Raw genomic sequence first — 27,973 nt, 5'->3', positions numbered from 1 at the left:
AGGCTAATTTTGTATTGTGAAAAGACATTGTCATTGAAATGTAATTTATACATACATTACAAGGATCTTTGTTCAGACATGCTTCCACAACCTCTTTGAATTGCTTGGTGTAGTTACCAGTTAGTTGTGGTGGGTTGTTCTTTGGTATGAGAAACAGGACACGCATAGGGTGCAGATCAGACAAAGGTGGCTCTTTCTTTGCTAATTCAATTGCAGTTATACCCAAACTCCATATATCAGCCTGCACATGAGAAAGCATAGCACATGGTATCATACAGAATTTGTTTAAGAATCATTATGAGCCTCATTTAGCTTCCACACACTATTGAAAATGTGAAAGCAACCCATAAAATGTTGCGACAGGAAATTCTTCAAAGAAATAAAAAAAATCTCATACCTATTATAACATATTTACTATGGTATTTTGTGAAAACCAATGAGCAAAGTACAAAGAAATGTTTTCAAGATCAAAAGGCTGGCATGGGTTGGAGTCCCTTTTCAATGCTTCTCCAACACCAGCAGCAATTTTCAGATGTTCTTGAAGGGGGTAGAAGATTTCTTTTTTGTAGTTAATTAATGTAATTAGTTAATTATGACATTCAATTTAGATGAAATAAACATGGAATTAATATTATCAATGGTTTATACATATTTTTTCAAAATCTCAGTAATTACAGAAGAGCTCAGGCTGCTAACTCCCTTAATTGAAAAACAGAAGAAAAAAAATGGAAACTACTAAGGTTTGATAAGTAAAAGCATAAAGCCACAAACTTTTTTACACAGCATGGGAAGGAAATTATTTTAAAGACATTTGTTCTAAGTCGGGAAAAACTGTACAACTAAAAAACAAAAGTCCTAAAAAGTAATCTGTGATACTTTTCCCTACATTTGAATACAATAAAACTTTTCTTTACAGTCAAAACCCCTCTTTTATGACCAAATAAAAATCTTGCAATCCTATTTAAAGAATGAGATTTTGTTAGAACCCTGCTCTACAGTCACCCCTATTTTAGCATAAAATTGGTAAATTGGTGAAATTTTTCCGGGTGTTTTTTGTCCTGCTAATGTCCACAAAAGAGGGGTTTTACTGCTGTAACAATAATACATAGACACTCATGCAGAATATCAGTTAAAATACATAAAAAATAATGATCTAAATATATTGATAACATTCCAATAAACTGCAATAAAAACATCAAATATTTACTTTTGAATCATAAGCAGAACGACGTATGACTTCTGGAGCCATCCAGAAAGGTGTGCCAACCAAAGTATTCCTCTTGCTGGTGGTATTAGTAAGCTGTCCAGCAACACCAAAATCAGCGAGTTTGACATCCCCGTTTTCAGACAGTAAAATATTAGCAGCTGTTTCATATGACAAAAGTCAGAATAAAAAATTACAAGAGTGATATTTCAATGACAATATTATAACTTTAAAGAATTAGAGAAACTACAATAGGAGTAGGAAGGCTAATTAAAATTCAATGTTAATTATTATACAAGCAGAATATGGAATACGTTTATTACAAAAACTGGCATCACACACACATTAGATATGACCTTTGAGAGCTTCTTATCTGGCCTCAGGCCCATAACTAGGCGGGGGCAACCGGAGTGGTGCTCGGGCTGAATTGGGGGCCAACAAAGAAAAAAAAAAAGAGCACTTATTTTGCTGCATACTTCTCAGAAATTTTGAGTTTCTCGTTTGAAATAATCTGGAAGAATGAGACTGTCTTGTACCCCGGGGGGGGGGGGGGGGGTAAGCTAGGATGGGACAGGTAGTCTGGAGGGATACCTGATCATTTAGTTCTAATCAAATGAAAAATTATTACTCTAGCAATTGATATTAGTTATAGCTTTATGAAAGAAAAATGAAAAAGTTAGACTTTCATACTTATAATAAAGATTTATCATTGAGAAAAATTATGGGAAATTGTTTACTTAACAAGGGATATCAGTGATTGCAGCCAAAAAAAACAGAATTTTTGTTAAATTTGCTAATTATTGCTGAAGAACAGTGAAATACAAGACTACTGAAAAATCGCAGTTGAACACAAAAGTGTATTTCACTGAAAACCTTTCATGACTGAATGACCATATTTCATTGAGAAAAATATGGGAAATTTATATCTTACACAAGCGAAACACTGAATACCACCAATTGTTACAAAAAATGTTGCCATAAGGCAAAATCACCAATTGTTTAGAAATTGCTGAAAATTTATAATAGGTGGGAAATGAAGGGCTACTGAAACAGCAGTGAATTGAAAAGTAGTGCACAGATAAAAACATTGGACACTACAAATATGTGAGACGAATATATATTTTTATAGCCATAATCTTCATGATATAATTTATAAGTTATGAAAAAAAAATGTGCATTTTCGATTTGGACAAAAATTACAAATTCAAATAAGCTTGGTTGAAAAAAAAACCAGGAAATTTGTGTGTAAAAAAGTTGAAAGTCAAAAAAAATTATCCTATAAATATTGCCACCTGGCAGTCGAGTGGTTGGGGAACTAGCTTCTCTCTCTACAGGTCTGGGTTCGAATCCCGGTTTGGGCATGGATGTCTCTACCAACCTAACACTAAAAAATTCCCTGGACGAATCATGCAGATTCCTTGGGAATACATGGAGATTATGCTATTTAAAAAAAAAAATACAAATCATATATGGTTAATCTACTCATGTTGTCAGTAAATGGTCCATTGAATTTTACTGATACTTAGGTTCAGAAAGGTTGAGAAACGCGGATCTAGTTGACTGGCTCTTTATAGCTTTATAGTGTTTGAGTTAATACTTCTTCTATTAGACAAATTCATCACAGTGCATAGTCCAAGATTCCAGTTTATTCACAACACTGGTACATTTTGTCATCTTAAAACACTGATTATTTTCAGAATGAAACAATCCAGAATCAGTCAAAACAAAATTTCTGAATGAGCCATTTTTTAAATCTTGTGGGGGGGGGGGAAGAGGGGGAGTAAATATGTTCCAGAAAATCTAATATTTTCTTCCTAGTACCTTTGATATCACGATGAAGTTTTCCTTCTGAATGAAGATAGTCGAGACCCTTCAGAACCTCTCGCAATATGATTGCTATGTGAAGCTCTTCAAATTTACCAGCTCGCTTCATAAGATCTAGTGCCGAGCCACCGCCCAGATATTCCATTATTATCCATAATTTTGGCCCCTATTTAGATAAATAATGCAACAAAATATTAACTTGTACGCATAGCAAAAAAAAAAAAATGTTTTAAACCATATTCTCAGGTACAACTATACAGTATTTACTTGAAAAAAGTTTTGAGTGCTATAAATCATTGTTGCATTTATATAACCAAATTTATTTTCTCTTCAAAGAATTCAGTTATTAAAATAAAAAGGATCACAAAACTGGGGGAAAAATGCTCCACAATCTAAATTATTCTTTTAAATAAAAATGAAAGCTGACACTCGAGGTATTTTAAACTATGAACCAAATGAAATTGGAAAAAAAATGTTGGCTTGTATCATTAAAAAGAAATACCTTCAAGTATGATCCATAATATTTCGTAACATATGGGCTGTCACACTGTGAAAGAACCATAATCTCTTGCTGTATGTCTTCGATCTCATCTTCAGCTTCTTCTAAGTCAATGATCTTTATGGCAACAACTTGCTGAGTTCGGTTGTCAATGGCTTTGAAGACCTCACCAAACGAACCTTTGCCAATACGTTCTTGTTTTGTGAAGATCAATTCAGGGTCTGTTCTCTGTTGGTAAACAAACAGAAAAATTAACAAATTATCGAACTGAAAACTCTCTCTTTCAAATATTCATACAAAAAAGGCATTTTGAGTAACAACTTTTTTTAGTTAGAGAAAAATATTGGATCCACGTGTTCAACATATGTGTTATTTAAGTGAAAAACTTACTTTAATTTCCAGAAAATAAGCTGCGTTAAGAAAAAAAAGACTGAAGAAAATTTATTTTTTTAGAAACGCTGCAGCTTTGTATAAGCTATCTGTTTCTATAGCGTACTGGAAGTACACTTGTCTAGCATAAGAGAGGGCATGGCTTCAAGTCCCCATAGAGAGATGAATGTTTCTTCCCAAAAAATAAGCATTTCTACATACAGTCAGTCTTCTGTATATCTTGTACTGAAGTCCAAATAAAATTGTGCCATAGGCTTAACTTATCTTTGAGAATTTTATAATATTACTGATTAATACCGTTGAATGCTTTTGCCTGGAATAAAAATTTAATTTTTTTTCGATTGGATTAATTAGAAACACATGCAAAAAATGCTCATAGAAATGCATTAGAATTCCTCAAAGTCAGAACGTCTGGGGGGAAAAAAACCCTGAGAAGGCTGCAGCTTTAAATTAACGAAAAGAGCTAAAAATTATGTTTAAAAGAGCACAGTATTTATTACGGGAAAATGATAATTTAATATTTAAGTTTTATTACGTATGATTTCAGTATTCTTTTTTAAGGTGTGTATACTTTAGGGGATCATTCAAGTATTACGTCAGGATCGTAGGGGGAATTCAGATGGGGTTTTGGATTTGCTGACTTTTGATGATGGGGGGGGGGGGGAAGGTATTTGATGGATGCTCAAGTCATCACCCACCCTTTATGAAAATATGAAATATTTTTAATGGCATCTTTATTTTCCATCTTTTTTAGGAATACCAAAAAGTGAAAAACCTTTCACTAGTTGTGAACCCCTGAACTAACATTCCTATAGTTGTCTCTTAATAGACCTCTCAAAGAACTCTGCAGACTGCTCCCACGACCTGTCTCATTTATGGAGGGGTGACGTCGGAGAAGGAGGTGCTGTAGGTGCTCAAACACCCATGGAAATTTGTAGAAAGGGTCAGAGCAACCCCAGAATTTATTCAGAAATCAAAATTTCTTACATGAAACCTAAGATGAGCATCCACAGGGTCGAAACACTTCCGACGCCTTTGGCTAAACTAAGGGTTCTAAACTTTTTCCACTCGCGGCGCCCCTTGCTCTAACCAGCATTTATCCGTAGCTCCCCAGGGCAGTATATAACAAAGAATCTCTTCAAAAAACCTTTCTCAAGGCCAGCGCTCCTGAAAAAAAAAGGTTGGGCTGAACTGTTTTTTTCCCCACTCCGCACATCTCATGCGTTGTCCTTGAGTTATTTGCTGAACTTTCGTACATAAGCGGATACATGCTCTTCCAACGGGGGAAAGGTGGTTCACCGAGGGTGTACATGGTGATCTGGAGGTGGGGGTGGCTATGTTCGACCTGTCCCTAATGCCAATGATACAATTTTTTCGTGAATAGCGGATCACCATCCCTTTCCCCCATCTCTGTACCGTCTGTGCTCCTGTATGATGCGGACGAGAAAATAAGCTGCGATGACTTTTATGAAACAAGAAAGGAAACTACTACTCATGATAATAATTTTCCTGTATGATGGAAAGCTTGGTCGCAACTGATTTGTGCGTGGGTGGGACATTAAAAAAGAATAAGAAGTTTGATTGAAGTATTTATTTGCTATTCCTCTGGAATACTTGACCATACGTGTTGTGGGTCCCCTTGCACTCGGAGAAAAATTGACAATAATTCGCTAGTCAAGACCAACCACATCCGCAACGATAGCTAAATAAAAAAATAATTACTGCATCCCAAATTATTCAAATGGTTGTGTTTAAACAAACCGTTTTGCCATTGATAAATATCTATTGAATTCAGAAAAACCATGATGAGGAAGACGAGAGCTCAATACTCGATAGTTTGCACCAACTAGCAATAGCAATGCACACACACATCACTCCATTATACAAATACAAATACAACACCACAACAGGCAAAATGCCCAGCGAGGTAGCTGTGCACTTAAAACACAAGTTAAAAATATAGTGTGTTTAGTTAATAATCATATGAAAAATAATCCCCGTGAATAATAGCATTCACTACTGCAGTGTCAGACGGTGGTGGTCAGACTCACTATGTATATCATCGAAGGGCAATCCTAATCAGGGGCACACGTAGGATAGACCTTTGAAGGGAGCACAAAAGACTTATGTTGGGGGAGGGGAAAACAAAACGAATTTCTTAAAAGAGAAATTTTGATTTATTAGCCTTCAAATAACATTGAAATCAACAAAAATTGATCATAATAACATATAGAAATCTTTTCTGATATTTTAATACGTAGGATAGACCTTTGAAGGGAGCACAAAAGACTTATGTTGGGGGAGGGGAAAACAAAACGAATTTCTTAAAAGAGAAATTTTGATTTATTAGCCTTCAAATAACATTGAAATCAACAAAAATTGATCATAATAACATATAGAAATCTTTTCTGATATTTTAATTTTTCACAAAAATATTTTTTGCATCAAAGTACATTTTTGATCATACAAATACAACGCCACAACAGGCAAAATGCCCAACGAGGTGGCTGATAAAAAGATGCCCATAAAAATATGGATGTCATATATTTAAAAAAAAACAGCAACCCAATTAACACTGGATTGGGGGGGGGGGGGAGGCTCGTGCCGAGGCGGAAGTACGCCTCTGCTCTCAATGTGTGTTAAGAGGTCGGGGAAAAAGGTGCTGACGATATTTTGCTGACAAGGGGGGGGGGGGGGAAGGTCAAAAATGGCTAAAAATCTGCTGACGTAACACTTGAATGGCCCCTTAGCGTGCCGATTTTGCAACGTACGACCCCCTGCAGCGGTTCTAATCCATTCATGGGTACACAAACTTACTTCGTGTTCCTTGAAAAAACCGATTCCAGGTGAATTCAATTCAAGCAGCAACACCGTACAAATTACTGAACAAATAATTGCGAATGATTTCATTCAATGATTCGCGCCTTTAGAGAGAACATCGAATTTCGCAACATTACCGGATACGATAATTTCAAAATAAGATGAATCGAAAGTAACTTTTATATCATTTCCTAATGATGAAACATTAGTAAACACAAAACATCAGCACCGAATTAATTCAATGAATATCATGAACAAGGCTAACTTAAAAATTTTATAACTCAGTTGAATGATATTGCCTTAATTTGAGGAAAAAACATAGCCCCGACATTATCATTTTCTATAATATTCCAAATGAATTATTGTCATAAGATCTACAATCGCAAACCTGCAGAGGATGGGAAGTTATAATCACGCCCGCCCTTCGGCATGTAAATGAGTACAATCAAGAGAAATGAAAAAGTACAAAACTAGTTTGTTTGCAACCTACCAGAGACGAAATTCGTGGCGACATTGCACATGGGCGGAGGTACAGCGAATTTGAGTGAACCTCGTTCGAAATGTTAACATTTCGCACTTTCGCAAAGAGCACTCACGGATAACCTGACACGTTAATGATGAGTTCAGTCGATACGTGTTTCCTAGAGCTTAAACGACGTTCTAGCTCTTTCTATTTTTTTCCGGACCATAACGCATGGCAAAGAGGGGTTAATAATCGGCTTATAATCATTTACTGCTCTTGAAAGAGACCGGAAATTCATACGATTATATAGTCACAAATAAATCCATATCGCGAATCTAATAACCTATCAGCGGATACGTGAAGGCGAAACAAATTCGATGTTCATTAACAGGCAAACCGGAATGCCACTTAGATCAGCGACCTTTTCACGTTGGAAAGCACCGAATGGGTTTCACGAGGAATCTCAAGGGTGATTAATTTCACCTTAGATACCGCAACGGCAGTAGATTCAAGAACGCACAGAAGAAAAAAAAAAAAGAAAAAATTCGCACTAAATTAGAGAATTAAAATTTTACGAGCCATATATCGCATTAACAAAACTATGGAAGTAACACAAGAAAACTTGATCGTTACCGCGAGCTCTTGGGGAACAACAGTATGACGATGATTGCCCATCTCCAAAGCTGAATATTATATACTCTTTGCGCATTTTGGCAAGAAATAGTAGCGGTCACGGTGAGCAATCACGTCCGTCCCAAATCTACGTTTCCTCACATTGAAAAACAGAGAGGGTCCAATACTTGTTCATGAACTTGCAAATACTTCATATCAAAATAAAAAAGAAAAATTTCGGCAAATTTTGACCTATCATTCAAAAACTTGAAAATCTAGTTTGTCTGAAAGAATAATAAAAAAAAACCAACATTTTACGCGGATGATCGAACGGATTACGGTCCTGAACCCGGAATGGAGTCTTAAGCACGTCGCGAAGGCATTTTCCAACCGTGAAAAAGATCCATTTCATTGCGCTCTTGTAGAAAATCGAGAGCAAGCCACCCACACCGACGTAAAACTAAAATATATAGGCCATTCGATTTCTAATAATAACACATCAAATAAAGTGGACGAGATTATTTCAAAGTACTTGGCACTTGTATTTTTGCTTTAAACCTACTAAATGCATAATTACAATTTAAACAGAAAATTTATGAAGCTAAGAACCCGTAAAGATGTGATAATAATTTTGAAACGAAAAATAGGAAAAATGAAGCGATGTTAACCATCCGTCTTACCAGAGGGACCGCGACACGCCTTCGTGACTTCCAGAGGCGAAACCAACAGATTCCATGGCTAGGCATCTATTCTATACCGGGGCTTTTTTTTTCACTTTAAAAACAAGACATGAACCTTCCTTTAGTCCAGGTAAATAACGATGTGAAGACGACATTGCATTCGACAGATCTCCAAGGAGAGATTAAGCAGGTCACGCTTCCTTGAGTATCTCGAACCACACATTTTCAAAAGAATAACGAGAAAGAAAAAAAAAGTTACGCAAATTAGGGTATCCATATACTGAAAAAAGACCAGATATAATAGTAGCCGGCACCTTCTCTTTTGTTTGTTTCCACACCAGCACGATGGAATTCCCTTCACTGAATCATGAATGGAAAAATTCGGCAATCCACACGTACACACACAAAAAAATCATTGTGTTTTGAATCCAAAATTACCCCAAGGAGAAAGCAAATGAATAACTGTTTTAACTGGATGTCGTGAATACTTTACCACATCGAAAATACACGCACAACACCATATGTGGGTCAACCACAGCATTGTGATTGGTAGGTGTAAAAAGAAAAACGCGTCAAAATATGTGCCTTTCAACAGAAAAAGATGGCAAAAAAAAAAAATCTAAGACAGGTGTGGTTTTCGGATAAGTGTTGTGTATTGTCGGAAAAAAAAACAAAGAAAAACATTTACTCATTTCCAAAAACAGCACGTTTTCTCCTAAAAATATTGTATTTTCGGTGAGGGAAAAACACTTACTCATTGTTTTCCTCATTAATTTTTCCATTTAATGATTTCAGAATTACCGGTCTTCATTCGGCGTTGTAACTCGGGGCCGACCTGTACTGTAACGTCTACTGACATTTCCGTTATCTTGGAATCGTTGCCAAAGCCTAGAGATGACACTTTGGGCAATTCCAAGTTCCTCGGATACTTCCATCTCAGTACGCCCACACTCCAGGCGGCCGATAATTCTACCACGTAAAAAATCATCCACATGCGTCCTCTGTGTCATAACTGTTCGCTTACGGCACTGAGCACCTTACAGAACTCTTGTGAACAATTTCACTTCTTTGCCACCATTCCTTATATACCCCCCTCTTACACTCTCGTCATTGTGACGTACTATCGGCATCATCTGGTGGCTTCCTGAAATTTGCATATCATTCTTGCAGATGTGCGTGATAATTCTACAGGTGAAATTTTTACTTTGGATTTCGATTTCCGTGTGGTTCTGAATTATCTTTAATTTATGGACATGAGTGTACTTCGGCCTGCAGGCCAATCAGAATCATTTGAAATCACTACCATTCGGCCCGCAACGAAATAAATTTTTGTAAGATATAGGACGTGAAGATAAAGGAAACATAATACATATAAGTCTATGTAGTAAGGTAATGATATTTATGCACAAAGAACAGGTACAATCTTGAACAAGTGTTTATCATTCATACTTGGTCTACCAAAAAACTATTTAGCCCTAAAATAGCCCACAAATGGGTGGAAATATGGCACGTGGGAAATACTAGCTAGCAAGTAGAAAAGTTTATGGACCTCCTTACCAATTTCGAGAAAAAAAAAACGGCAGTGCGCTTAGATTTTCAAGATTTGCGTAAAATTTGGAAAAAGTACGACTGAAACGCTTGGAATGTTAAGTGTTTTGGTGGCCCATGCTCTCGAGAAGTGTTTCTCAAAGTGGGTGTCACCAACTTTTGTCAGGGGCGTCGCGGCGAGCTGAAAATATTTATTTCTGTGCCTATTTATACTTCGAAATGGTTCTTTTATAAGTGAAAATAACTACTAAAGTATTCTCGGGAGCCGCAGATGAACCATGAAGTGGGCAAGGGTACCGCGGGTGATAGAAGTTTGAGAACCAGTGCTCTACAGAAAACTTAAGTTTGTGTGCGTTATGCTCACTTAACAGTCAGCATCTCTTTGAAATCAAAGAAACGTTTTTGACGTCTTTCGAGCGAAATTTCTGACAATGTCACGAAAAAAATCGGAGACGACGATATTTCCTTCTTAAAGCGGTATCAATTTCTGAACCATCAAGGAATCCTGATAAATGAATTGAATACGTATTAGACAGCCTCAGTCAGCGTTTCTCAACCTATGGTCCGCAACGATGGAATGAGTGGTCAACAGGCAAATACAAATACAACGCCACAACAGGCAAAATGCCCAACGAGAGGCAGACTTCATAATTCAATTTTAACTGAATGAAAAATTATTCAACTATTGCAATCGATATTAGCAGTATTCGCATGGGCTCAAATAAAAATTGTGCCTTCATACTTAGGATCACCATACATCCATCGTCAAGGAAATTGCAAGAAATCGCGATCCTAAATACAGGATGACACGCATTTACAACAAATGTGCCGCTAATTACGGCTAAAATGGGTGAAGGGTAGAGGTAATAAATGGCTGATACAAATTGCAGTAGAGAAAAAATTTCACGAAAAAAACATTCAAATGGCAATGATGACCATATTAATTTGGGAAAAATAAGGGGTAATAGGATCTCAAATACGGTGAAAAACGGCACGTTACCAATTGTCATTAAAAAGATTGCAGCAAATTTTATGAATTTCTCCACATTTTTACTGAAGAAAATAAGTTTCAGATTTCAGTCTCAACTGAAAATTACATTCAGAAAACTAAAATTATGAAATAAGGGTTGCTGCAGTAAATTTTCCATATTATGCAGACTAAACTATAAAGTTGGAAAATTTCCAAATTCTACTTGTTTTAGATTTTACATTTTGGAATCAAGCACTTGAACTTGAAGTGGGTAACTGGATCATAGAATTTGTTTTGCAAGAAGTGGCATAAAATCCAGGGTTGTTTGGTTTAAACCACGTTGGTTTAAACCTTGGTTTTAACCAAGTGGTTTTTTTAAAAAAACCACTTGGAAAAAAAACCACTTTGGTTTTTTTCAAAAAATCAAATAAAAGTTGCCTAAATATCTTTTTTTTCCCTTGAAAAATATCATATTGGTTCATTATTAGCAAAAGGTTTCATTTTTACCACATTTTATATCCTTGGGGTACATTCTGATGGTATATCTTCAAATGCATAAGATTTTACAAGTGGTTTTTTTCAAAAAGTCTCATAAAAGTGGGCAGAATATTGAATATATATATATTCAATCGTTTTTTTTATACTTTCACACACACACTGTTAAGCCCAGTTAATCAAGGTTCTACTGTATAGTAATAACAGATTTATACAAAAATTGCCACGTTTTTAAGACAAATAAATTCAACTGGTCGAATGGTCGACGCGTTTCGTTCTGACCACGAGGTCCTGATGACGGCTCTCCATTGAAGAGCCGAAACGCGTCGACCATTCGACCAGTTGAATTTTATTTGTCTTAAAAACGTGGCAATTTTTGTATAAATTAAAACCAGGCAAAGTTACTCATTTTTTGTGATAATAACAGATTTATGAAAAATAATCAGCTATATACAAGGTGATTATGATTTAAGTTTTGATTCCAAAACTATACAATAAGTACTGATCAGAATGATTTGAAAATTTGCATGGATACTCCTGAAGCAATGGACGTTTATTTCGCAAAAGAAAAAAGTGCAAAATTATCAAGTAGATGATGCTGTACTTGGCCAGCAGTATAATCTATTTTGTGCAACCACATCATTTCAGCACTTCCACAGCATCAGTGGGTGGATAGAACTTCTATCATCAAGATGCACATTGCAATACCAGCAAAGCAGCTGCTGAAGACCCATTTTGACAGGATGCACCTTAACCCTTGCAACTTCTGGCTGTGGGGGTACCTCAAAATGCTATAAACAGTGGTCAGATTGCAAACTTTGGTGAATTGCAATCTCCAGCACATTCCCTATATGTTAGAAGTTCTTCAGGAATATTAATGGGATGGGAAAGGGTGCGCGTTTGGTTTAATAAAGCTGAATTGCAAGCACATCCACATTATGACCATGGCATACTCTGATTCTGTTGTCGAACAAGAATTTTTGTGCTTTCAACCTCATAGCCAGAACACGCGGTGGACAACATATTTAACATTTTTTAAGTAAGTTGTAGTTATTTGTTCAATTACTTCATTTTTTGTGATGTTTCCATGAATTATGAAATCGTGAATGCTATAATTAAGGTATCATTTTGCCATGACTGGCTATCGTTTCCATTCTGCGAGCAAATTTCCCACATGTTGGATGATGTCATTAATTTTACATTTTTAAGTATTTTTTCCCCTTTATCAAATAAAATTGAATTTTTTCAGGAATATTCATGTCAATTTGCAAGTCATTCTGACAATCGTTCTTTTTTTACAGTGTTTTGAAATCAGAACCTTAGTTATAATCACCCTGTATATCGTAAATCATTGCTAATTAATCTGCATTATTTATGCTTCATTAAATACATTATATTCACCCAATTTTTATTACTTTTTTCAAAATAGCTTCCTAATTAAGTTTCCTGAAAGTAACTGGAGAAAAACCTTTATATACTATATGGTTAATAATAACATTAAAAGAATTTTCAAACACACAGTAATCCATTGAGTTAAGCAAAAAATAATTAAATTGCAAAAGTTGGTTTTTGTTAAAATGTAATAAATATTTATTGATTTAATTAGCATGGGAATAGTGTTAATTACATTAATAAACATTTTATTTTAGTTAATTATTGGAAGTGGGAATGATTTTTCAGAAATTTCATTGTTTTTAATGTTGATACTATTTAAAACAAAAAACCGGTTTAAACCAAAAAAACCCGGTTTTTTGGTTTTTTTACCAACCCTGAAATATCCTACAGCTGTCATTATTTTTTTTTTGTAAAAATGATGGGCTCAACATAATTTTAGTAGAAAAAAAAAAAAAATAAAAGGAAAAGCTTTAAAATTTGAATCAATCATGTTAGTTTGGTTTGGCTAAATAAGAAGAAAACCTAAACTTTTTTTTAGTGGAGTAGTTTTACAAGAAATTGTTGGAAATCTAGGACAAAAGGTTCAAACAGATGGCTTGAAAAAAGTTCAAGTTCAGTCATAACTTGTTACTCAAAACTATGTGAGATCAAAAAAAATTCATTGATTTTAAACAAACTGAAAGTTTGATTGAGAAACTAAAAGATGTTTGAGCTGATGTAACAAACACATTCTATACATTTTTATTGCCTATGAAACTGGATTATTTTTTAGACCAGCGGTTCTCAACCTTTTTTGACTCATGGAGCCTGTAGGTCTATTTTTTATTTATTCAAAGTTGATTTATTTTTATCCTTTGAAAGTATTTCTAATTATTTTTTCAAATTTACTATTTTTTATTTTCCTCGGGCGGCCGCGGAGCCCCTGAGGAGTGCACACAGAGTTGTTGCACTCCTCAGGGTTGAGAACCGCTGCTTTAGACTACAAAATAATAAAACCCTCAAAATATTTAAAGCTGTTGTTGGCTCAATAATCTCGCTAAGAGACTATGGAATATTAGTTTTCATCAAAACAAGCTTTTTTTTTAACTTCATTGTGGACACTTTATCACTCAGGAAGCTACTCGTACATTGGCACTCTGGTTATCATTTTTGGAATACCAACTGAAACAACACACAAACACTTTCTTTATAAATATTTTTTTATGACATTCCAAAAGACAGCTCTTTGTGCTAAACATAACTTATATACATGTTACTGCCAAAGCCCTAAATTGACCTGGCCGCTATCCACATTCCGGGCTTTGACCAACAAGTTCGAGAAGTGGCCAGAGAGCCCTGGCCAAAGTCCGATAACATCCAGGTCATCGCCAAGTTGGCATATTTTTTCGTGGTAATTTTATGACCACGTTAGCTATGGCAACCCATCAAACCGGTCATGAAGTGGTAATTATTTTTTCTTCAAAATTATACAGAAAAAACCGTCAGAAATTTTATTTTTATAGTTTCTTTCTCTTGCCACATAGAGCTAATCTAATACAGCTAATATATATGGCCATGAATATTTAAATATACAGCCACTTATTTCAACGCCAACGTGGTTGGCGATAAAATAAATGGATTTGGCCCCTACTGAACCATCTTACATCATCACATCAAACTTTAGCCAGGGATGTCCGGCAACTTCGGGAATTGGCCACTTCGGCCAATACCCAAATCATTTTTGGAAATCGGACTGTGGCCAAAATTCTTTGGCAGTAACCAATACACACATAGTATAAGAGCTATTAAAATTGTTCATAGAGCCAACAGGTTTTTCCGAATTCTGGGGACAGCAAAGATCTCAACTTGGTTCGCTAATTAATCGTTCATATATATAGAAAAATGTTTTGAAGTTGTCTATTAAACAGTATCGATATATTTTGCCAGATGATTAAATTGTGTTTCTTGAAGAATCTAATGTCCTATAAACCCAGGCTTAAGGAATTGAAAAAAAATTTAAGCACTGGCTTAAATTTCTTAGGAGCTAAACATATTTTTTTCCCTAGAGAAAAATGGCTGAAAACATTTACATTATGTCCCATGCCAAATTTCTCTCTTTATTACATAAATTTTCATTTTTTTTTCATTTAAGGCACAAAAAAATCTCGTATCACGTGCGTTCCTTACTGAGAATTTCACTGCACATTAAATCTTTATGGCATGCATTTAAATGCAAGGGAAATTAACAGCACAAGCATTTCTAAAAAGATATCCACAACCAGATCTATGACACACTATCTCAACAGATATATTTTCTATATTTTAAATATCCACAGGAAAAACAATTTGAATAAAACATGTGTCTTTCAAGTTTAGTGTTAGTGTTCAGCCAAGCTTGACAAATCCCAGGTTTCCGGTTGCCATGGTAACTAGAAAAGTGGTATTGCCATCTAAAATTTTCTATGTTTGATTACCAAATTGGAGTCTGAGAATAACATACATTTTTTGGATCAGCATGTCTACCAACACAGAAAAGAGTTGCCAAGTAAAGCAGGAAAAACAAATTATTTTTTACTGTTTTTCTTGGAAAAAAATGTTTGGCTCTGAAGAAATATGAGCAGCACCTCAATTATTTTTGATTTGTTAAACCCTGGTGTTCAGTATGCACAGATTTAACCATTCAAATCATGGATTCCAATGAATTTTTTAAGACATATTGTATCATAAATCAGCTTCTGGCATGGAAAAAGTAATAAGTTTAACAGGCTAATTACCAAAATTTTCTCACTTAGAATCTAAGTTTAAAAATAAATGATGAGAAATTTATTTTATTCATTATTTATTTGAACTATTGTTTAAAATGACTTGAAACATCAAATTCATATTGATTAAAAAAAATCAATTGAGATAGATTGCTTATGACTGATAATGAAGTTTAGAAATGAAGATTTTTAATTTCTTTTCTACTGAGCAAAATAGGACAGAGACAGTAAAATTTATACAATTTGATTGATTGCTATAAAGTCAACTCTTGATTTTACGAACCCACAATTCATGAACTTCCTTTTCACGAACTAATTTTTTGGTCCCAAACAGTATACTATACTTTTAAACGTCTTTCCCCATTTACAAACAATTTTACAAGTTTGCACAGGTTCATAAAAATGAGTATCAACTGTAATATACAATATGACTGGCTAAACCCCACCAAATATTGCCAAAAAACTTATTTCACTGAATAAGAAACGAATTTCTGGGTTATACAAATAATCACCAGTCTTGTTAATTTGGTGAGACATCTACACAACTGTGACTATACAGATTCGTCTATCTGTCCTGTGTGTGGAGAAGACGCAGAAACTTTACTACTTAGAACAATGCACTGCATTCTCTATCCCAAGAAGGAACTACTTTGGTGATCATCAGGTGATACTAAGTTGTAGTAAGAAATGTAGCCAGCATTTGCAACTTAGCAGCAAAAGCAGAATATTCCAAAATCTATGATGTATGTTGCAGAAAAATCAGTGCTGCTGCAGAAAATCCATAGGAATTATAAGAAAGGTGTAGAAAACACTATTATGGGAATTTTTACTGAAGAACATTTCAAGTCAGTTGAGGGTTCATTGCAGAACAATGCAAAATATTCTGCTTTGGAATAACATGGTAAATTTTATCAATTATACTAAGCACCTGATCTTATGCCGAGTAGGGCCTATCAATTCTCTACTCTGAGTCTAACTCTCCATGTGTTATTTTTCAATAACTTCATGTTGAGTTTCCAGCCATATCCCCAGATAGGAATAGCTTCCTCATTTACTTATATATGACCGATATTGTTTGCAGGTATCTTAATGTGTCAACTTACCGGGTCTAGTATTCAACAGAATGGTAACAGCTATCATGCCTTTCATTCCCCCCGCTGTTGCAAAAACATCTGAGAAACCCCCACAGAAATATACTTCACATTTACATGACATATAATTCGTGTTATACTAGTTGGTGCCAGAGCAATGGGCAAAATTGCCTTCTTGGGATACCAAAGATTGATGATGCCCAGGCTAAAGGTATTCAAAGGTAATGGCCTATACTGAGAAAAGTATGAGCTGAATGGAATGTGGAGTCTCCCACATCTGTATCAACTGCGTATCTCTGCAGTGATTGAATTAATAATACAGTAAAACCCCCTCTTAATGGATATCCCTCAGATGCGTTCACCCCTCTTTCACAGCCAACTAATAATTTCCCATTGTAAAATACAAATATGCATTTCAAACCCCTGATTAACAGTCACTCTTCTTTTACAAACAAATTTTTTTGTCCCATTGGTGTCCACAAAAGAGAGGTTTTATTGTATCTCAAATACCACTTGGCCAGAGATAGAGTACAGTTTGGAGTTTGGACATGTGTAGAGCCATCAATGGTGCTCACATTGCACTTTATTAACCTGAAAATAAACTCTTGAGAAGTTGGCCTTTTCAATACAGTCGATTTCCGTTTTAATGAATACTGTTATAGTGCTAATCTCGTTTTAACAAAAACTTTTCCGATCTCCAAATAAGTTTACATAGAAACAATGTGATATAATCTGGAATTCTTTTATAACAAAATTTTGTTATTATGAAGTGATTTCTCCAGTTTCTTGAAGTTCATTATAACAGGATTCGATTGTACAACTAAAATTGAAGGGTGAAAGTGGTAAACACTGTAAGAACCAAACGGGAAAATGTTGGGAAATCGCAAAAAATGGTTTTGCAGCCTGTTTGGACATTTACAAACTTTTAACATGCTCTTTTGAACCACTTAGAAATCAGGTGCTTTTCATGTTGACAATATGGTTTATTTGACACTTCAATGTAAAAAACTATTATTTTAATTTTTTTGGCACTTACAGCATTTACCATTTTGAACCTTCAATTCATAACTAATCATGGGTGGTTCTCTCAATACAAGTCATTGCTTTTGAGCACCTCTAGCCCAGGCACACTGTATAACTTACACACTTTATGTATGGATGTCCAAATATTTAACAAAATAAAAAAACCCCAGAATTTTACAATATTTCTTACATCTACCATAAAAACACTCAATCGATCAAAAAATACAAGTTCTCAAATGAAATTTTACACGCAAATTGAAGCTTAGAAAAAAAATCAATATACCTTTTCATTATCTTTTCTCTCAAGCTGTTGAGGAGCTTGTTGAAGTTGTTGGGATGGTTTTCCAGTCTTGGAAAATAAAGAGTGGTTCTATATAAATTGAAATAAAAAATCAAAACATCAAAGCAGGGAAACTAGCAAAGTGAAAATTGGAATTCATATAAAGAAGTCAATGATTGCAAAATAGTGGATTTTTTATGTGTTGTATATATAGGGTGTTATGTTAATGAACTGACAAACTCAGACGGTTGTTAGTAGATGACAAGAGGAACAAAAATTAATGTGGAACATGGTGTCACAAACCACGTTGAGAGGGTGAAAATCGCAAAAAATGCATGCAGGTTTCGACGTCACGCTGGAACAACAAAAAAGTACAATAATAAAAAAAAGATTTATTTGATTAATTATTACAAGAGTTGTTGGAAGTGGCTGCCTCTGATGTCATTGCACAGTTTATAATGACATAAAAATGATTCCCGGATGTGCTCGAAGATACCTGGTTTGCTTTTGATGTCTGCCACAGCGACGACAATCTGCGCTATGAGATCCTCTGGTGTATCCACAGGCATTGCATAAACGAGCAATTTAAGGTGACCCCATAGGAAAAAGTCACACGGATTGAGACCACAACCTTTCATCTCCTCTGGACATAGAGCCTGTATGCGTTTTTTGTGATTTTAACCCTCTCAATGTGGTTTGCAACACCATGTTCAATTGCAATTTTTGCTCCTCTTGATGCTTACTAATTGCTTCTGAGTGTTTTATACATTAACAGAACACCCTGTATGTGAATCTAACACACACCTCATTTTTTTTTCAACTGTGAAAATGGATATTGTGTTAAATTTTGCATAAAAAAATTATTCCAACGCTCACCACTAAAGGCTGTTTTCCATGCAAACTGTTGTGCAAAATAATTTTTCCTGTGTAGCCTGAGACAGATTGCTCGATCATCATGGCAGGGTATCTAAGCATCTCCAGCAGAACCATTCCCTTACTAAAGAGTATGTCACTGAGTTTGCAAGTACAACTTTAGTCTCTTAGAACTCTTTTATATGAACGCAGGGATTTCCAACTAAAAGCTCTGTGGATATTTTTGGTCTTCGAATGGACTTTTAAAATTCTTTTCATCCCCCTTCAATAAGACACATTCCCAAATTTTAATCATTCTCTGATGAGTAGTTGGTGTCAGTTTCTGAGAGCTGATAAAATTTTACATGTTCAGATTTATAAAATTGCACCGAATTGAGGGAATTGGAAATTAAATTCAAGGTAAAAAACAATTCAAAACTTTGCAACTTTTAACAAGCTATTATCTGTTAATAAGATAACATTAAAATCAAGGCAAACTGTATATTTTACCCTTAATTAAATATTTCAACTAATAAAATGTCCACTCTAATTAATTAAATTGATGTGCTGATATTTTGAGAAAGATGTTAATACAAGATATACAGAAAAACTGGTCAATTTTGTAGAGATACTGATTTTCAGAAAAATTTTCTCTCTGTCCCTACCAGGACTGGATAGGGGCAGAGCTGATTGCTGCCACCGACCATGTACGGTACCATTCATGGTATACAGTAAAACCTGTCCTTAACAGAACCTGTATCAAGCAGAAACCTGTCTTCAACAGAAAAAAATTGTGGTCCCGTGATTTCAATGCCAAAATACACACTAAAAAAAACTGGATTAAACGTAACCTGTCTAACGTAGAAATGGAAAGGAAAATTGTACCCTTTAATGGAAAATTTCACACAAACGCAGCGAGTGTTCGGTGACCAATAGACTAAAGGATCATACAAAATGTTAAAGTGATCCATTGAAATTTTTTAAGCAATCTATGCTTGCAAATGTCAGTTTGTTTCTGTACTTGATGCCGTGGTTTTAATAAGCCATATGTAATAAAGCAGTTGCTTTCTGAAATTGCAACAAAATTTTTTGGAAAAGCAGGTTTTTACAGAAGAAATCAGTATAACGGTTGAATTTCAAAATGATATGCAAGAGTTACAAAATTGTATGCAAACTCTGTGTACATTTCGTGATTGCAAGGCTGAGCAGGGTCAGAATTAGAGAGAGGAGAGGCAAAAGGCAACTGCCCTGGTGGCAAAATTCAAGGGGTAGAAAATGTTAGGTGGCGACAAAAACACTGTTATAAAATCATTAAATATTACAGTGGTAGGGGCGGTAAAATGATGTTGCTCTATTTCTCTCTTTCATCACAAAACTCTTAGTTACGGCTGATGCTGAGGATTAAATAAACATAGACGATAATGTATAAATTGAACCTGACACCAGTGCCGTCTTAATGCATGGGCCCACCCGGGCACTCAAGAGAAGGGGAGCCTCAGAAAAACGAGCGGTAGTTGAATTTTTCAATAATTTTCCAGGTAGGGCCTCAGAAAAATTACATGGCCCTGGGGTCCATGAAGTTAAAAAGGATGTATAAATGTCATTAATTTAAAAGAAATAGTGTAGGTCAGAATTTTATACAAATGCTGTCAAAACCTAAATACAGTGTGTAGTAATTATAGACTAATTATTTATTTTATATATATTTAAATTATTTACTTTATCTTAAATCAATTTATTTTTATTTTATTTCAATCACACATGAGATCGTTACATAATTTTACACATTATATGGCAATTGAACCTTTATTAAGCGAAACCTGTGTGTTCAACGGGAAAAAAAATCACGGTCCCTTGCGATTACGTTGAAGACAGGTTTTACTGTATATGTTCTCCATTAATTAAATATTCTATCTGTCACTATAGCTTAGTTGGTAGAGCACTCGACCGGCATTCGAGGGACCCGGGATATTTTTTGCAGAGATGAGATTTTTCCAAAAATCAGTATTGCTACAAAATTAGCCAGTTTTTCTGTATCTCTTGCTGTGCTGATGTTTAAATTGAAAATATTGTTAAGAGCATCAATTCACATCTTTTTTTTTTCAATACATTTTTATGGGGGAAGGGGGGTGAACCATAGAGGGTCGTAAGACAGCTCAGAAAGAACATGCCCATTTTAATTATAGAAACCCTGAATATATTGAAAAATTTCTTTTCACCTCATTGTATGCCATCCGAAAAATGTTTTATAATTTCATAAGTTGCTCTTTATTCTTGTTCAAGATCTGTAAGAAATAACAAGTTCTTATTAAGATAAAAAGCATGTGAATAATAAAAGTATGTGAGTAGTTATCACTCAATTTCTATAGTTACTACAATAGACTACAAGTAATAAATCGTGAAATATTTCAGTTAATAAAAAAATGAATTTCCTTTAAATCTAGGCTTGACAAATAAAAAAGAAAGAAGAATTAGCCTCCAAATTTCGTAGAAGCTAAATATGTATATTATTACTCCACAAGGGGAAATGGTCCAAAACATTTTATTTCTGAACTGTTCGGGAGACTTGGTGGCTCCTTTTTCTTTTTCATACAAGGATAATGCAAACAAAAATGTCCAAAAACTATTGTATGGTCCTTAGACTTGAATTTACAAATCACAAATAGAAATTTTAATTTTTCATTTACATGGGATTTGTGTAGTCCTGCTTTAAAGAAAATGCACATGATCACAAAAAATATTGCTTCAGATAGTGTCCAACACTAATTTGATGAAGTGGGTATTTAAATGTAATTTTTTCATGAATGTGTGTAAAAGTTATTCATAGTATTCTACTACTGATATCATACAAGCACTCAACCAAAGATATCTCAACCATCATCGATTCAACCTTAGATTCTCATTTGATCAGATGTCGTATCACTCACCAATGATCCTCTGGGGCCCAATTTAAAAATGTCAGACTGAAAAATACCAGGAGCCACAAAAAATTTATTAAAAAATAGTTGTCTACACCTCTGTATCATGACTGCCTAATAAAGTTTTCTGTGGAATTTCACACGTGTGTCTGCGTGCGACACGGATCCAGGCTGATGAGTCAGGAGGGGCAACTAATTGTTTAGATTCAAAGAATTGAATATATTTTATGGCAGGGCTGGACAAATCCCAGGCAACTAGAAAATAGCTATTGGCGTGGCTAAAATTGTTAAAATTGTGGTTGCTAAATTGGAATCTAAAGGCAACACAAAATTTTCAGATTTCATCTTTTTACCCCTAAAGAGGCATTGACGAGATATCTAGTCTCCTTGAAAGCTACTTATTTCAGCATTAACAGGCAAAGATATTTTGCGAAGTTGATTTCTCAATGTAACACTCTTCCTTATACCCCCCACCCCCTTGCTTCCCACTTGCTGAAAATAGGAGAAAAAGAGGAAAAAGCCTATCTAATTAAAAAAAGATATGCCATTTTAAAGAAGATTTAACAATTTTCACTATGCCATTTAAAGGGTTAACATGGGAAAAGAGTAAAAGAAAACATTATTTACGACAATTTTTCTTGAGCAAAATGACATGCTTGGCTTCTAAGAAATTGGCCTAAAATTGATTTGTCAAGACCTGTTTTATGGGTATTGATTTTCTCTGGCTTATGGAAGGGTCCTAATCACCAACTCCTCTGGATCTGTGCCTGATGTGCGTAGGAACACTTGCATTATTACTGATAAAAAATGAAACCGTTGAAATTTTAAAACCTACATACCCCCTGATATGGCTGAAAATGCATGCCTGGTAAGATTTTTACATACACCCAGCATGTCAGGAAATATATATTTCCAGCCCTGGCTGGTGTCTAATTTTCTTTCCCCCACTTTGTTAAGCTTTGGGGTCTCCAAAGCAGGATATTTTACATTGTTCGGCAACGAGCTCCTTTGGCTGACTGGAAATGTACTGCGGTAAAAATACATAGTAGTGTTTTCTACACCTTTCTTAAAATTGTTCTGCAGTAGCACCGATTGGCGGCACTACTTGAACACATAACAAGCATACCAAAGAAACAAACTTCACATCAGGTTCATAACACGTACATGTATTGGCATATGCAAAAGGGGGGGGGGGGGTTGGGGTTCTAACCCCCTGAGCCAAGGTCGTAGCGTTATTTTTCAAGAAAAAGTAAACCCCCTCAGAAGGGAAAAAAATCTGAACCCCCCCCCCCCTCCCTCGAGAAAATTATGCATACGCCTATGCACATTCCAACATGTACTAATTTATTAAAGTTCCTCAGAGGAATATGGACGAGGTACGTGTATGGTTTTGTAGTAACACTGATTGTTCTACACAGGTTTCAGAATATTCTGCTTTGGGGTAAATGATAATATAATGCCATGATTCTTGCTCCATGATTCCAAGTCTCGATATTATGATACTCTGTGGACAACGAAAGAATATTGTCATAGAGGAATTATCATTATATCAAAAGGAATCAGTTTAAAATGTTTAAATATTGTTGTAGAGGGATGCGTTGCATCCAAAGGCGGATATGTGATTTTGCTGCTTGTGAGCTAAGTTAATTTTACCACCCTCTACTCTCATTCTAGTTATATTTTCTTGATCATTCATTTCTCAAATTCGCCATCCTGGGCTACAGTCTGATAAGACATCCCTCCTGCAAATATGCCAGTCTTTAAATCACTTTTTGGATGAACAGATGCTTACACTTTCTTGGTTCTTCACTATCAAGGTCAATGTTTTGCGATGCTTTGAATGAAACTTCGGCTGCCTGGAAATGTTCTATGGTAAAATTTGCATGATAAGTTCTCAACACTTTCCTTAAAGCTTTCCGGACTGTTCTCAATATATGTTGCAGATTTTGGCACATTCTGCTTTGACGCTCTTTCATTCACAACCATGCATGCACACTCTTTACGTCAGAGGTGCTCAACCTTTGGAAGGCCTACTACTACTAAACCACACATGCACCTTACCCATATTCCTTTGCAGAACCTCTAATGAATTGATACATGTTGGAACGTGTATGTTTGTGTAGCAAACCCTGAAGTTTGTTTCTGTGTAATGCTTGTTATGCGTAGTGCTGCCACCTGCCTTTCTAACTATAAGTGAAGTGTAATGATCGAATAATTTATAGGTGTAGGCCTGTTGCTCTCTGTGGCGAGACTTTTTAATGGGGAGATTGGCTTGCATTTGCGCCTTGAAGTTGGGAACCACAGGAAACCAATTTTAGCCAACCACCACTGTGGCGACATAGGATACCTTTGGAATTCCTGCGGCCTGACAAATCTTTTTCGTGTGACTGGTCATACAACTAACGAGAAGCTAATAGGAAAAAATGAAACTGCAAAACACTTATGGCCCAGTGTAACTGAAGTCAGGATTTGGCACTGGGCCATGGGTGAGAAACACTGCAGAACAGATACAGTATAATCCCCTATTTCTTTGGCAACGTTTTTGGCGATTTTTTTTCTAGCCTGTCAATGCTTTTCTTCTTAGTTGGTGATGGTTGGCCATTCTCTTTCGTTGTAATTTTTTTTTTTCCATTATTATTATTTTTCCTGGCTGCTATTTTTCTGGGCAGCTATTTCTTTTTCCACTATTGGTTATCATCTGATGGTGATGTCACCTTTAGAAGTTTGATAGTAATTATAATAGGCATTACAATGGCATTTGAATTTATGAAGTCTGTCAGCACATGCACACACAATTTTTTTTCTTTGGCAAGAAAGACATCCGAAAGCATCACTCTGTTTCACTCTTGGCGACTTCTCATGCTTTTGGGCGTTTTTCTCAAAGAAAAAATCGTCAACACATTGCCAACAGGGATTATACTTCAGCGGTTACTGGCACTGCTCTAGGTCACTCACATACTGGAAAACTTTCTTGGTCACTCTTGGCCACTAACTGGCTTGGTTCTTAGCTCTTTAGATAAGTTTAGTTTAACTCACTCGTTTAGTCACTCCTGTGCTTACACACGTTTAGTCATTCACATGCTTGCAGCACTTTAGGCCACTCCTTTGGTCACAGACACAGTCCTTCGAACTTTAGGTGACTCTTTCGTCATTCATGGGCTTGTACAGTTTTGGTCAATCACATGCATGTGCAGTGGTTTTGGTCAATCACATGCATGTGCAGTGGTTTTGGTCAATCATGCATGTACAGTGGTTTTGGTTAATAATGCATGTATGGTGTTTTGGTCACTCACATGCATGCAGTTTCGGTTACTCATGCGCATGTACAGTGGTTTTGGTCAATAATGCATGTATGGCGTTTTGGTCACTCATGTGCATGTACAGCATTTCGATCAATCACATGAATGTACGGCGTTTTGGTCACTCACGCATGTACAGCATTTTGGTCACTCACATGCATGTGCAGTGGTTTTGGTCAATCATGCATGTATGGCATTTTGGTCACTCACATGCATGCACAGTGTTTTGGTCACTCACATGCATGCACAGTGTTTTGGTCACTCACATGCATGCACAGTGTTTTGGTCACTCACATGCATGTACAGCATTTTTGTCAATCACATGCATGCATGGGCGGAGATACGGGGGCATCGCCCCCCCCCTCAGAGCCAAAGCTGGAGTCGACTGATCTAATGTATATATGAATTGACATCATCAACATCGTGCCGCCCCCCCCCCAGACCTCCAAGTCTATCTCCGCCTATGCATGCATGTACAGTGGTTTTGGTCAATAATACATGTACAGCGTTTTGGTCACTCACATGCATGTGTAGTGGTTTTGGTCAATCATGCATGTATGGCATTTTGGTCACTCACATGCATGCACAGTGTTTTGGTCACTCACATGAATGCACAGTGTTTTGGTCACTCACATGCATGCACAGTGTTTTGGTCACTCACATGCATGTACAGCATTTTTGTCAATCACATGCATGCATGGGCGGAGATACGGGGGCATCGCCCCCCCCCCCCCCCAGAGCCAAAGCTGGAGTCGACTGATCTAATGTATATATGAATTGACATCATCAACATCGTGCCGCCCCCCCCCCAGACCTCCAAGTCTATCTCCGCCTATGCATGCATGTACAGTGGTTTTGGTCACTCACATGCATGTTACATCATTTTTTGTAAACTGCCCTCCTGTAAATACACCTCTGGTTGTATCTGCGTGGAGTACCTTTGTCGTGAGGTTTTACTGTATTTTATAACTAAGCATATAACACAAACTTTACAATATTTAAACCGAAACAATCATATAAACAACATTATTATAACGTTTCCTGCCCAATGATTATTAAAATAACGCCAAAAGAAACAACATAAAATGCACTTCAATTTCGAAACGAAACTTCCTAACCTGAATTTCTTCTCCTCGCTCAATTTATTTCACATCTTTCCCAGCGAAATGTAAAAACCAAGATGACGATGATTTATAAAATTATGATTTTTTTTTTCTCTCTCTCACAATCATAGACTTGGATCACTGTTTCATTTGTTTTCAAATCATGAACTGGACATTGACTCATTGGAATTCGCAATCACGAAAAATGACGGCATCGACTTATTTAAAAACAAACCAAATATTGTGTAATAGCGTAATCTATTTAAATGTGGGTCACTCTCTCGGTGGCTGGTGGAGATTCAATAACTGTTTGGCACCAGATGCTCATAACAAGGGATAGAGGAGACGGATTTTATCGATTTAAGCTTTTTCTTTATACTATTTAAATGATAAGATTTGAGTCGTTTTCTTGTGAAGAAACTGATATTAGACTGAAAACTAGGTATATTTTATTTTATTTCTCGAAAATAGAGAGAATTTATTAATTCATTCACTGTTGAATACTAACTGACCATATATTATTGAAACATATACGGGACAAAGCTGCTTGTCACTTCCTCCTCCTAACCAGATCCTGGCGCGACGCTCTGCCTCAACAGAGGTATATTAACTGCCTGCTTTATATAAGCAGGCAGTGCCGCCTTAACGCATGGGCCCATCCAGGCGCGGCCCGGGGGAGTGGGGGCATTGCTTTCCAGCGTCAAAGGTGGAGTCGACTGATCTAATGTATGAATGTAATATATATGAATTGACATAATCATCGTGCCCCCCCCCCAGACTTCCAAGTCTATCTCCACCTATGCCTGGGGGCCTCAAGTGAAGAGGGGACTCAGAAACCACAGAAAAATAACAACAGTTGCATAGGCGGAGATTGACTTATAAGTCTGGGAGGGGCAACGTCATTATTGTTGAGGGGGCACGATGATGATGATTTCAATTCACATATATATACATACATTAGATCATTCGAATCCACCTTTGACGCTGGGGGGGGGGCAATGCCCTCAAGCCCCCCCCCCCTCCCCATATCTCCGCCCATGAGTAGTTGTATTTTTCGAGAATTTTTCCGGTAGGGCCTCAGAAAAATCACTTGGCCCGGGGGCCATGATGCTCTTAAGACGGCCATGTAAGCAGGTGGTCAAAGAAGACCCGGAGAATGCCAGTAACTGTGCGTGCATGCATTGTGAACCTAACTTGAAGTTTGTTTCTGTTTAGGGTTATCAGGTTTTGGGCGGAGATACGGGAGGTTGAGCATGGCGTTAAGGTGGCATTAAAGGTGGAGTCGACTGATCTAATGTGTATGTGTATATAGAAATTGACATCATCATCATCGTGCCCCCTCCTCAGCAATAATTACCGTGCCTCTCCCAGACCTCCAAGTCTATCTCCGCCTATGGTTTCGAAATCATGGGAGGACATGCATGCACACTTGATAACGTTATTTTTCTAAATTTTCACAACAGATGGCGGCACTATACCGACTAAAAGAAAAAACCGGCCACCGTAATAATTTTTCTCAGCTAAAACAGACCACTTGAAAAAAAGAACAAATCAGAACCATGCTATGATATGTCCATTTGAGTGATTTTGCAGCATGAAGAGAAAACAATAATTTATGTCTCATTATGTATATTGGGACATACTATATTCAGCTTTGGCTAATTCAATTAAAAATTATTCTAGCTAAAATACAGTACTATGACCCGGAACTACAGAATGAGAACTACAAGAATACAGTAATGTGCTCAAAATTCACAAAAATGGAC

The 27,973-nt window shown here is 36.1% G+C and overlaps 1 protein-coding gene across 2 annotated transcripts in view; it reads right to left on the bottom strand.

Moving 5' to 3' along the window:
* LOC149081760 (serine/threonine-protein kinase 26-like) overlaps positions 1-26,510 on the bottom strand; it is a 38,027-nt gene extending 11,517 nt beyond the window's left edge. Inside the window, exons 1-7 of one of the 2 annotated variants that reach the window (XM_089237185.1) lie at positions 26,223-26,510; positions 21,107-21,172; positions 18,039-18,125; positions 3,531-3,755; positions 3,026-3,194; positions 1,208-1,365; positions 56-241 (exon numbers count right to left, since the gene is read on the bottom strand). In XM_089237185.1, coding sequence (XP_089093311.1) covers positions 56-241; positions 1,208-1,365; positions 3,026-3,194; positions 3,531-3,755; positions 18,039-18,125; positions 21,107-21,121 — 840 coding nt within the window. In that variant the 5' untranslated portion in view covers positions 21,122-21,172; positions 26,223-26,510. Of the gene's footprint in view, positions 1-55; positions 242-1,207; positions 1,366-3,025; positions 3,195-3,530; positions 3,756-7,833; positions 7,942-18,038; positions 18,126-21,106; positions 21,173-26,222 lie in introns of those variants that run through there. The other variant, XM_089237186.1, reaches the window with a different exon arrangement.
* Positions 26,511-27,973: the final 1,463 nt, after the last annotated feature.

This window comes from Pholcus phalangioides, unplaced genomic scaffold, assembly GCF_987345545.1.
Source record: "Pholcus phalangioides strain wild (caught in Gottingen) unplaced genomic scaffold, Ppha-v1.0 ptg000009l_1, whole genome shotgun sequence".
Taxonomy (NCBI): Eukaryota; Metazoa; Arthropoda; class Arachnida; order Araneae; family Pholcidae; genus Pholcus; species Pholcus phalangioides.
The sequence above is the reverse complement of the archived record's forward strand: the minus strand, read 5'-3'. Positions and strand labels throughout refer to the sequence as shown.